At 38.7% G+C, this 12965-nt stretch overlaps 1 protein-coding gene and 2 pseudogenes across 1 annotated transcript; 1 reads left to right on the top strand and 2 right to left on the bottom strand.

The window, feature by feature from the left end:
- Positions 1–5227: 5227 nt before the first annotated feature.
- On the bottom strand, positions 5228–5752 carry LOC132363737 (diphosphoinositol polyphosphate phosphohydrolase 2-like; annotated as a pseudogene).
- A 475-nt stretch (positions 5753–6227) lies between these two features.
- Positions 6228–6905, top strand: LOC132362453 (ATP synthase subunit a-like; annotated as a pseudogene).
- Positions 6906–11561: 4656 nt separating this feature from the next.
- On the bottom strand, positions 11562–12112 carry LOC132363736 (ADP-ribosylation factor-like protein 1). Its single transcript, XM_059919431.1, has one exon. It carries the CDS (start codon positions 12095–12097, stop codon positions 11696–11698), a length of 402 nt encoding a protein of 133 aa, XP_059775414.1. The 5' UTR covers positions 12098–12112; the 3' UTR covers positions 11562–11695.
- Between the last annotated feature and the right edge of the window lie 853 nt (positions 12113–12965).

The raw sequence follows: 12965 nt of genomic DNA, 5'->3' as shown, positions 1-12965 counted from the left end.
CCCACCCCCCAAATAGTGCATTTTCTGCTTCAGGTCAGGAATGTGAAGGGTAGAATTTGCTTACTTATTTTTAGCTGCCTATAACAGAACCCCTCTCTTTATTTGCTACAGGCTGTTTGGGAACAGGAGAGAAAGCTTGAGAGGTTTATATTAGTTTTGAAATACTGAAGGAAAACCTCCCATTCTCAAATTCAGACCAAGATTTATTCAAGAAATGTCCAAGACTGTAGCTCTTTCAGATTTGTTAAGCATAAGACTGAATCCTCAAAGGTTTGGGTTAATAATACTGAAGTAGAACAGTATGTACTATAACAATGGGACTTTCCCTGCCATAAGGGCATTGCAATGTTTTACAAAAGAAAAGCAGTTGTTCAAGTGGTGCCCATCTGGAGCCATAAAAGAGCTCAGAATACACTAATGCAACCAAGAAAACAACAGGGAAAGCTTTTCTATGTACTTTCCACCATGCCTTTGACACACTGGCAGCTCAGTAACATTGCTGACATTTCTGAGCTGTTGGGGAGAGCAGCCCATGAATAGAAAGTGTGACTGAGACTGCTCTGGCACAGGGCCATACTGTAGTACAAGGTGAGATTCAGGCAGCTTCTCTTTGACAGGCTGAATGCCAGGTAATTTATAGCCAGGTGACTTGATGATTGGAACCAATGTGAAATCTCCACTATGTACCAAATTCTGCAATAATGTGACAGTCGGATTCAATCTGCTCCTTACCTAGGACTTTTATTGTTTTAGGAGTTGCAATATAAAAATCAATAACTTATGCAACATTGATTATAGTAGGATTGTAAGCTATTTCTTGTTTATCTGACAACATATATGTATCTAACCTTAAACACATTGTGATGGATCCTGTTTCACTAAATCCAGCGATAAATTGCACATTATAAAATTAATTTAATATTATTCTTTTGATTTTGCTATAAGATATACATTCAAACATGTTTTAGTCCATTTTGTAAGGATTACCCTGTTAAAGTTATGAAGTTAAAATGGGGCTCCCATAGCATTTTCTACTGAAGTGATTCTGCGGACACAAGATGTGTACCTGATGGCAGGTGGGGGCTGAAAGGGTAAATGAACGGAACCTGATGGGGGAGTCATCAGAGCAAGAGTTTGAATAAATGAAACCAGACACACTGTCCCTATTGTTTGCAGTGATCTCTGTACAGGAGATCACCTGTATGGACTACATCCTTGAGCTCCTTTGCTCTCTACCTTCCAGATTGGTTCAGGTAATCGAGACTAGAGGAAAGCTATTTCCTTGTCTGGCATATTTCCTGTAGGATTGGCTGTGTCCCTTAGTCACAGCCCTTGACAAAGGCCTTCCTGGGTTCTATTTATATTATTCTGTTCCTTCTTCCCTTCAGTCCTCAGACTTTTCTGAGGTTCTGCACCACTGCTTGGTTTCACTACACTCTAAGCAAAGTTTTGCTGACTGTCCTTTTATTAAACTCTTTTCAAATTACCCATTGTGAAAGTACCATGTTTTAGCTGACCCTGCCTTATATACACTAGAAGTCAAACATGTCTGCACATGCATGGCTGGCCAATTAGTTACGACCCCATTTGTAAAAGTATAAAAGAATGTTGTAGGAAGTCCTTCAGTCTAGGCAAAGAGAGACCTAGGGTCCCCCACCTTAATCCTAGAGCCATTGCAGGAAAATAATGTGTGTGTGTGTGTGTGTGTGTTTTACAGTAGAGTGTGTATCTGTTGGCTCATTCTCCCATCCACACATCTACCCTGCAATATGAGTGCATCCCTAACCAATTTATTTAATAAATTTCTTATACATTAGGTCAAATACAGTAGAATTTTGGCAAGTTTATATGGTCAAATGTTTTTACAGGTACACAAAATTTCATATTTTTCTGGTGGTGTTCTTTCTTTAGCCCTCAGATTTAAATTGTGCAAATAAATTTACCATCATACACATCTTGTTTAGATTATTTTTCTAAGCAATGAGATATATATGGAAACATTTAGTGTGTATAAGTAGCATCAGTTGTTTCTTCCAGAAGCAATATCAGGCAAATCAAAGAGATTGGGCAACACAATCCTAGGTGGCGATAAGTATTTTTTTAAATGCAGTTGAATTAGTTTTTTTTTTTAATGTTAAAAAAAAATTCATTCCCATTTTTTATTTGATGTTTCCAAATATAAAAAAAGTCAAGGTTCTTACACCAGTTATCTCAAATGAGACCATGCAAAGCAATTTAAAGTGTATACAACAGTCATTCCCCCTTCAGTTTTGCTGCTTTATACAACTGTGTGATCCACAGAAAATTGAATGGCATGTTGGTTGGAAAATTTCACCGGTTTACAAAAAAACAAACAAACAAATGAACAAAAACCCAACAACAAACATGCAAGATAGTTGCTACTTTGTGTCTGTGAATCAATTTACAAACTTTTTAAAATTTAGGAGCCACACGGAACTAAAAATTTTAGCTGCCCAATTTTATCCAACTACCCCACAGAAAGCACGAATGACAGTCCCAACACTCTGTAAACTTTGAAGAGTTGAGATAGTAGACACTATTTGTTATCTATAGTAGATACAACTGTTGAGTCTGCAAATGTAGGCTTTTTTCTCTTAACAGAAATAAATCTCCTTAGGGCCTTTCCTCTAATTTTGCTAGGCTGGGTTCCAAAAGAATAGTGAAGAACTCTTCACGTGAAATTTAAAGTATGATGACTGAAATATTCTGATGCATTATACAAATTTTTGCTAGTTGCATAGACTAAAGACAGGTGGTTTGCTAAATGGCACTGAAGAAAATCCTGACCCTGTGGCACTACTTAGTCCAAATGTTTCTGACCAAAGAAAATTATACAACAATACTTATAGGCTCACTTTTAAGAAATGGCTGACATTAATACTGTACATATTTTACATGCCAAATACATAGTCCAAGAGTTTATAAAATAAGTTCATGCATTATTACCTCTAATAATATCATATACAAGATACCCAGCCCTCCCCCCAACCCCCAGTACTTCTGACAACATGTCAGGTGGACACAGTCTTATATACAAAAACAATCCAGTTTCTCTGCTGTGTTAAGTACATAATTTAAAGAAACTTCAGAGATTACTGAGAAAAAAACTTAGTCCATTGAAGATTGATACAAAGTGTCAATCTGTGGGATTTTAAAATGTTTCCTTTAAAAAAAAACACCCAGAACACATAACCTCTGTACAAAAAAAAAAAAATAAAAATTCTGGATGACCATGTTTGATCACACTACATAAATTAGAATGAAATGCCATTGGTTAAAAGTTTTCCTACTTTACTCATTCCTTTGACAGCATTAATTTGTTAACTAATATTTATATTTAGTTCAGCTGCATTTATGGCACAAGATATCATTTTCAAAACAGTGGCACCAATCTTCCTTAAGTGTAACAGCACTCTATTTTTAGCAGCAATTATATTTTTAAAGGTTAACAATTTATAGAACAAATGTATAACTATGCTTATTTTCTACTTTATATTCCACCAGTTACAATTATTTACAAGGAGCTAACTAATGTCTACATATGGAATCATCTTTCACTTGCCCCACCTCATTTCTGACTTGGTCAGGGAAGTACAGGTGTTTCAGACAATCCCATCTATTTATGTGTTTTAAATGGGACTCTTGGATTCAAGTGAATATAAGGACAAGTGTAAGACAAAGTAATTCTTAGTTCAGGTATGTTCCAGTGCCCCAATATTTAGTTATATGATAAATAGTACCTACTGACCAGCTGTAAAAGATGAGAGGTTCCAAGGTGCTTTAACAATCTAGGTCTGTAATAGCTGAACAAGAAGGCCATTTCACTCAATTGTGAGGCAGTCAGCACTGACTGGCATTTAAGGTGGTAACCAGAAAGTTTAACTGAAGAGATGTCACTAAATTAAGAAACTGGAAATATGTTTTTTTTTTAAATTATTTATCCATTTGTGTTTTAGTTGGCATTTTCCATTTTTTTTTAACTTTGTGTTTGTTTGTTTGTTTGTTTATTTATTTGTTTGTTTATTTATTTATTTATTTATTTATTTATTTATGGCTGTGTTGGGTCTTCGTTTCTGTGCGAGGGCTTTCTCTAGTTGCGGCGAGCGGGGGCCACTCTTCATCGCGGTGCGCGGGCCTCTCATTATCGCCGCCTCTCTTGTTGCGGAGCACAGGCTCCAGACGCGCAGGCTCAGTAATTGTGGCTCACGGGCCTAGTTGCTCCGCGGCATGTGGGATCCTCCCAGACCAGGGGTCGAACCCGTGTCCCCTGCATTGGCAGGCAGACTCTCAACCACTGGGCCACCAGGGAAGCCCTGGAAATATGTTTTTAAAAGCAATTTACATTGAGGGAAATATTGTTCTCATGTATTCTGTGTAAAGAGAGATTATGGATGAAGGGAATTGGCAATGGAGCAAGCTAATTCAAATTCCATGAATACAGTTGTCAGGATAAGATGTTATGTACTACATGCATTTTGCTTACTGTACCTGCCTAACAATCACCAACTCTATAGAGTTAAACTCCGTGTTAAAGGACTATTGAGTTTTAGGGGAATCGGCCATATCAGGTAGTTAGGGACATAATACCAGTTATGAAAGTTGAGACAAATGAGTTGACAAATTCCTGAAAATAGGGCCATATAGAAATAGTCCAAAATCTGGAATCTATGAATCAAAATTGTGATCCTATGAAACAAGTTTTGGGGTTGATGGACTGCTTTAATATCAAGAATTATTGTCATAAATTCCCGCAACAGAAGGATTTGTTGAATATGTTAATACTGTGAATGAGAAAACAATTTAAGGGGAAAATATACCCACGAATAAGCTGATCTGACAAAAACCACAGACTGACATCAAATGGACAAAAAACTGAGAAAAAAATGCTGTGAAAATGCCAACCAAAATAACAAGGTGGGTGGGCTGGGGGCACAGTTAAGGCATCTAAAAAAAATTCCACATGGTTTTGGCTCCTTAAAATATTTTACACTTTTTTTTTTTTTAAAGAAGATTTGAAAGCATCTGAAAAACATGCAAATTGTTTGAAAATCATGCATGGCAAATTCAGACAGTTTATGCAAATTGTTTGAAAATCCTGCATGGCAAATTCAGACAGTTTGCAAGTGTCATTCAGATGTTTGCCAAGGATAATAAAAACATCTGCCCATGAGATTGCACATGGTGGAAGAGGTCCTTCCAGTTCTCTCTATCTTACACTATACGGCAGCCCAGAGGTCTGTGCAGCAGTTACAAACAGAGTGTTACTATCGGAAAGGGAAGGGACTGTGGAATTTCCATTGGCTGGAGAACAACCCAGCTTTAGTTTTTCCAGATACTCGGCATGTACAGGCTTATGACCCTGGAGAACTTTGATGGCATCTTCTACTCTGAACCACTCTCTTTCTTCCTATATTAACAGAATCTTCCCAGTGACAGTAAGAACATAAACATATGTTCTGTGCTTTCGGTCTTGGTTCTCAAATATGCCCAGGAGTCTGCCCAATTTTCCTTTGACTCCAGCCTCTTCATAAACCTCCCTCACGGCAGTACCGCCAGGCTCATCCTCGGGCTCCATTCCTTCTCCTGGGACGATCCATTGGTCTGGGTACCGACTGCTGCTCACCAACAGCACCTCGTCCTCCTGCTCGCTCCGGAAGCACAGGCACGCAGCCCGCTTCTTGACGCCCTCGCGGTCATAGGTCCGCGTCTGGTAGGGCCTGAACTTCATCATAGAGGCGGGCTCTTGCTGCTGCCGCCACCCCGCTGTGGAGTGGGAGCGAGGGCGAGTCCGGGCGCAAGAAAGCGAGGCGGCGGCGCGGGGAAGGGCAGCGAGGCCGGGTCCAACCCAACTCAGCACATGCAGGAGCTTCAGCTGACCTTACTATTTTTTCTCTACGTTTAGCTGGTGTATCCTCAATCCTCGGGGCTGTTAATTTTGTCACTACTATCATCAACATAAAACCACCCGCTATAACCCAGTACCAAACACCACTATTCGTATGATCAGTACTAACCACGGCAGCATTGCTTCTACTATCCTTACCTGTCCTGACTATTACTATATTACTATTATTTATTACTATTTCATCTATATTTCTAACATTATTTTATTAATTTCAGCTAAAAATCTCAAAACACATCTACTACCCCAACCCAAAATCAACACTCACTAAAGTGCAAAAACAACCTACCCCTTGAGAAACAGTATGAATGAAAATCTATTTGCCCCTTTTGTAAACCCAATAATAATAGGCCACCCCGTAGTCATTCTAATCATTATATTCCCAAGTATTTTATTTCCAACACCAAAAAGACTAATTAATAATCACATAATTTCCCTTCAACAATGGCTAATTCAACTCATATCGAAACAAATAATAGGTATCCATAATCATAAAGGACAAACTTGATCACTAATACTAACATCACACATTCTATTTATTGGGTCAACCAATCTCCTCGGACTACTGCCCCGCTCGTTTTCACCCACCACACAGCTCTCAATGAATGTGGGAATAGCCATCCCCCTACGAGCCAGTGCCATCATTACAGGTTTCCGTAATAAAACAAAAGCCTCCCTAGCCCACTTCTTACAAGGCACACTCACCCTCCTTATCCCTATGCTAGTAATTATCGAAACTATCAGCCTATTCATCCAACCAGTAGCACTGGCTGTGTGACTAACAGCCAGTATTACATCAGGCCACTTACTAATACCTCTAATCGGAGAGACAACCTTAGTGCTAATAAGCACCAGCACATTCACGGCTCTCATTACATTTATCATTCTCGCCCTACTCACTATCCTCGAATTCGTTGTCACTATAATTCAAGCCTATGTATTCACCCTCTTAGTAAGCTTATACCTGCATGACAACACATAATGACCCACCAAACCCACACATACCACATAGTAAATCCTTGGCCCCTTACGGGAGCTCTTTCAGCTCTTATAACATCAGGCCTAATCATGTGATTCCACTTCAACTCAGTAGTTTTACTAACACTGGGCCTACTAACTAATATTCTAACAATATCAGTGATGACGAGACGTCATTGGAGAAAGCACTTTCCAAGGCCACCACACACCAACCGTCCAAAAGGGACTTCGATACGGAATAATCTTATTTATCGTATCAGAAGTCCTATCTTTTACTGGCTTTTTTTTGAGCCTTCTACCACTCAAGCTTCGCTCCTACCCCTGAATTAGGCGGGTGCTGGCCACCAACAGGCATTCACCCCTTAAACCTCCTAGAAGTACTACTCCTCAACACTTCTGTGCTATTGGCCTCTGGTGTATCCATTACCTGAGCCCATCACAGCCTACAGAAGGAAATCATAAGCACATACTTCAAGCCCTCTTTGTTACAATCGCCCTCGGTGTTTATTTTACACTCCTACAAGCATCACAGTATTACGAAGTCCCATTTACGATCTCAGATGGAGTCTACGGATCAACTTTCTTCATAGCCACAGGATTCCACGGACTACATGTAATTATTGGTTCTACTTTCCTTGTTGTTTGTTTCCTACGCCAATTAAAATTCCACTTCACATGCAACCACCACTTCGGCTTCGAAGATGCTGCTTGATACTGACATTTTGTAGATGTTGTATGGCTATTTCTTTACGTATCTATCTATTGATGAGGCTCATAGTCTTTTCAGTATTAATTAGTACAACTGACTTCCAATCAGCTAGTTTCGGTACTCTGAAAAAGAACAATAAACCTAATACTGACCCTATTAACAAACACAATACTAGCCTCATTACTCGTACTTATTGCCTTCTGACTTCCTCAACTAAACACGCAGAAAAAACAAGCCCCTACGAATGCGGATTTGACCCTATAGGATCCTCCCGCCTACCCTTTTCCATAAAATTTTTCCTAGTAGCAATCACCTTCCTCCTTTTCGACCTAGAAATTGCCCTCCTACTACCCCTTCCCTGAGCAACCCAGAGAATTCTATTTTTTAGACCAATCTTCAGCATATTTTTGTATAATTATATATTGTTGGACCCCTCCAGCCTTCGGGATAGTTCTATAAAATGGAAGACTTGAGGAGACACATTGGACAGATTCTCACTGAGAGGGTGGAGTGTGGCTGACCACATCCATAAGGCATTCTCCCGGCGCATCTGGAGAGTGTGAACGTGTCTGTCCTTTGGGAAAATGTAGCTAAAGTTAACACTACAGTCATCCCTCGGTATCTGCAGGGGACTATTTATCTGTGGATACCAAAATCCAAAGATACTCAAGTCCCTCATATAAAATGGAATAGTATTTGCGTATAACCTATACATATCCTCCCGTATACTTTAAATCATCTTTAGATTATTTTTAATACCTAATACAATGTAAATGCTATGTAATTAGCTGTAAATACAATGTAAATGCTATGTATGATAAGTAGTTGCTGGTATGTGGCAAATTCAAGTTTTGCTTTTTATAACTTTCTGGAATTTTTTTCGAATATTTTGGATCTTTGGTTGATTGGATCTGTGGATGAGGAATTGTGGATGTGGAGGACCATCTGTACAGATGAGAACACTGAGGCAAAAAGAACTTAATTGCATATAGTCACACAAGAAGTAACAAAGTTCTAAATCAATCCCAAGTGTGACCGACTGCAAAGTGAGTATTCTTAACTACTAGTCTTTGAGTCAAGAAATAGGAACTCTATTATCTGTCATATATCTGCAAACTTGAAAGTTTCTGTCCTTTCTTGGTCTCAATTTTTCATCTGTATAATAAGGAAATTTTACTTTATGGTCTCTAATAAATTTTCCACCTGTATTATTCCATATATTCAATCAATCATTTACTTAATGAGCCTGCATCAAGTGCCCAGAAATTTTAAAGTATACCACTAGATTATCTGGATAGTGTAAGTTCAAATAATTCACTTTTTTGCATTACTTTTTTCATGAGATTCCACCAGGAGACAGAAATAACTCATCATCTGTGTTTTTTGCTTCTTTCCCTGGATTCCTTCCACCACCAATGTTACAAACACACAATTTTTTCACCAACAGTTGGGCCACATCCTCCATAACTTAATAATATTTTCTTTATTCTAGAGACAGAGTATATTTATTGAAAACCTTCTATATTTATGTAATTTACTAATTGTTTTTCTCATTTTCCTGTCAGCTCTTCAATAATGAAATGATGAAAAAAAAAAAAAAAGAAAGAAAGAAAAGGTCTGGAATGTTTTCTCTGATGGTTGAAATCTATTACTCGGACCATAAATTTGCTGTCAGAAAAACACAAGATCATTTATGATCACACCTTTTTATGTCCCAGAAGCTATAAATGTTTCCCACAAAAGCATGTAAAATAATTTTGCTATTCTATTCTTTGTGTTTCTAACAGCCTTACATAGTCTACATGTCAGAACTAATTACTCTCACTATGATTCTCTTTTTGTCTATGGACATAATTCATTTAACTAATTACTCAATATACGTCTTCCTATATACCAAGCCAGTAGCATCTTATGAGTATGCGTTGACTTAAACCCTGTAAAATACTTTCATTTTGTCAAAGAAATATGTTGCTCTTCACTGTCTTGAAAAAATAATGCCAGAAAAGACATCTATACTGAATTCATCTACACTGAATTATTATTTTGTGTTCTGCTGGTCACAGGCTGGCTCCCCCAGAGATCAGCCTGCCAGGTGGCTTATATGGTCAATGGTACTGGGTATTTGTTACTCTACTCTTCCTTTTCCTACCCTTTCTCCCGCTCTGTTCTACATCACAGGGAACACCATTTTCCTGCCAGCTGGTCTCTCTTGCCAACTGGCTTCTGGACAGGTTTAAGCAATGGTGAAAATGGGAAGGTGAGAGGAATAGAGAAACCAGAGTATTTCTTCCTCTCTTAGACTCTGCAGGAATATCTTTGGCTGTGGCTGCATCTTCTCAGCTCATGCAGAACAAAAACCCCTCCTTCTGAGATCCAACTGCTGATAGCCAAAGTTCTAGCTCTTTGAGTAGCCCAACTTTTAGATCTGGTAGCACTGATAGGGACAGAGTAAAGGGACAAAGTAGGTGATTAAATATTCAATAGTTAATCCCACTAAGGGATCATAAGTAGAGAGTGAAGTATGGGAGACCTCATAAATTAATGATTACACAAGAAAGTAGGCCTGCTTAACAACAAAACCAAGTGGGCTTACTTAGCAACAAAACTACGCAATATAAGCATGAGACATACCCCCAAAACAATAAAACAGTGGTGGAATGGTCCACATCCTGCCCATTGAAGTCAGTAAGTTAATGATCCTTGAGAAGGGACTTTTTCTGCATGTACTAAGAGCAGGAATATAGGGGAAAGGTGGCATTATACTGGAACCTGAGATGATTTCCCATATTTTAGTATATGTTACTGCCTTTTTGCTCATTTCCATAGTACCATGACAGTCCCAGTTTGACCATGTAGGGAAAAGAAAACTCCCCCACCCCATGTGGAGGAGGAGCTAGAGATGGAAGTTTGATATCTACTCAAAATGAGGAAGAAGATGGTCTTTTTCCTTTGATTGTAAAAATGTAGCCCACTAAGTTCTCAGGGTGGCATTCCCTTGCCTGCCACTTGTATCTCTCACAAGCGTCCTATACTAATGAACTCGTTCCTTAGCTGTCACTCTGCCTCTCGCTGAATTCTTTCTGCACTGAGACAGAAGGATCTATGCTCTACTGAGTCCCAAAACGCATTCTGTGGTTTCATCACTATTTCTTCCTTCGGTCCCTTCTTGTCTAGGCTAGTCATGCTCCTAGATGTTTTTAATCTCTGGTTTGCCTAATTATCCCTGATTGATTCACCAGCTCTTCTATCATCCATGTAAACAATTCCCTGAATTTTATTCCCTCTGTTTAAAAGACCTAGTATGGTTTCTGTCTTTTGGACTGGACTCATAGATTAACCCACACTTATTCATTTCACACTCATTCACTAAGACTTCATTATGTATCAAACTTGTGCAAGGCACTGTTTAAGGGTAAGAGCATACCTGTTAATATGATATACTTTTCCTATCTTGTATAAAAATTATAGTCCAGTGGGAAAGACAGCTATTGTATAATAAACTGTGGGTATGATATATATTATAAAAGATAAATTATCTGATATTATGGGATCAAAAGCAAGAGAAAGTTAAACTAAAATGAAGAGTCAGGAAGGTTCTTAAGTTTGTCCCTTTTCAAATGAGACATAAAAGGTGAGATAGCCTTGACCAGGTGTATGCAATAAGAATAATATGCGAGAAGAAAGAACTTATTTTAAAACCATTTTACCTAATTTCCCATTTTACAAATGATCTATAAAATTTTCATCAGTGTTTGCTTTGAGGGTATAGAGCTATGTAGCTGGGCAATGGAGGGAGGAAGGAGGTTTTATTATGTACATTCTTTTTTTCCAACCAAATACTTATTTTTAATATTTATTGCAAATGTTGCAGTCAGTTTGGTATATGCTGACGATCATACAGTTTTAACATGTAGTAGTGTGAAGCACACTTTAACTATTTCCACAGGGATATGTGATGTGGTCTTAGTTTCAGAGGAGCAGAAGTGACTGAATTACTGTCTGCTCTTTAATGTGTCAACTAACCATTCCATTGCCTCATCAAGGCCAGTGCCTTTGGTTGCTGAAGTTTTGAATATTTGCCATTTTCAGCCCTTCAAGGCAGGTAACCCAAGTGAATTTGCCATTTCCGAGGGAGTCATGGCCTGTTCCATGTCCTGCTTATTTGCAAACACCACTAAAATGGCTTTTCTCAGCTCTTCTTCCTCCAACATGGCAACTAAGTCTGATTTGGAAACGCCAATTCGGTCTCGGTCACAACTGTCTACTACATAAATGACTGCATCTGTGTTTGAATAATAACATCTCCAGTATGGCCTGATACTTGTCTGTCCTCCTAAATCCCAGACTTGGAATTTTAGGTTCTTGTATGTTACCGTCTCAACATTAAATCCAACGGTAGGAATAGTAGTAATGACTTCTCCAACCTGTAATCTGTACAAAATTGTAGTTTTTCCTTCTCCATCTAATCCCAAAATTAAAATCTTCATTTCCCAGGTTCCAAACAGACTGGAAAAAATGCTTGAGAAAAACCACCCATGATGAACTGCCTGTCCTCCCTCGTCGACCATCAGAGACTGGCCCCGACCTCGGCAGCGACTCCTAATCGAGCCTTGAAGTCGCCGCCTCCCCTCGCCTAGGCCTGCGCTCTGGCTCCAGCTCAGGCTCTGGTTCCCAGGGGGGTTCTTTGGAAGCTTGGTCAGCCAGCAACTTCCATGTCGGACCTCCCGGCTGGGGCGGGGGCGAGGGGCCACCACCTGTACATTCTTCTATAACCTTTGAATAATGCTAACTACATGTATTTTATATCCAAAAAGATCATTTAAAATTACCTATAAATATCTGAAAGTTTCTAAGACAGAACTGGTGAATAATTTTTCTAATTTAAATAAATATCCAAAGAGACATGCATGATAGTTCACTGACGTTTTATGCACTCTCTGGATAGTAGAGTGTTCCCAATTAGAATGAAGGTGACCCAAAATATTTCAAATATTTATGTAAAAATGTGTGTCTTAGAAAACATATAATGCCAGGTGCTTAAATAATAATAGAACATAGATATATTGGCTGTCTGTGTAATCCTTAATTCAAAATCTCCTGCAGCCACCCAAGAAAGAGCTACAAGGTGTGCACCTGCAAACATAAGTGCTGAAATCTGTCCCTGTGTGTCACCTTGCGTCTTTATTTAGTTTGAAAAGAGCAACTGATATTAAACCTATTGTGACTTGTTTTAGTACTTCATTTTTCCTATTTTTTTTGCTCAATTTGATTTAAAATACTTATTATATAGTATTTGCCAGGTACTGTGCCTGGGTCTAAGGATGATATAACAAATAAAATACCTATCTTGCCCTA

The sequence above is a fragment of the Balaenoptera ricei genome, chromosome 3 (genome assembly GCF_028023285.1).
Source record: "Balaenoptera ricei isolate mBalRic1 chromosome 3, mBalRic1.hap2, whole genome shotgun sequence".
Taxonomy (NCBI): Eukaryota; Metazoa; Chordata; class Mammalia; order Artiodactyla; family Balaenopteridae; genus Balaenoptera; species Balaenoptera ricei.
The sequence above is the reverse complement of the archived record's forward strand: the minus strand, read 5'-3'. Positions and strand labels throughout refer to the sequence as shown.

Coding starts and splice junctions, on each gene's coding strand:
- LOC132363736 (XM_059919431.1), bottom strand. CDS start 12,097: ATGAAGATTTTAATTTTGGGATTAGATGGAGAAGGAAAAACTACAATT.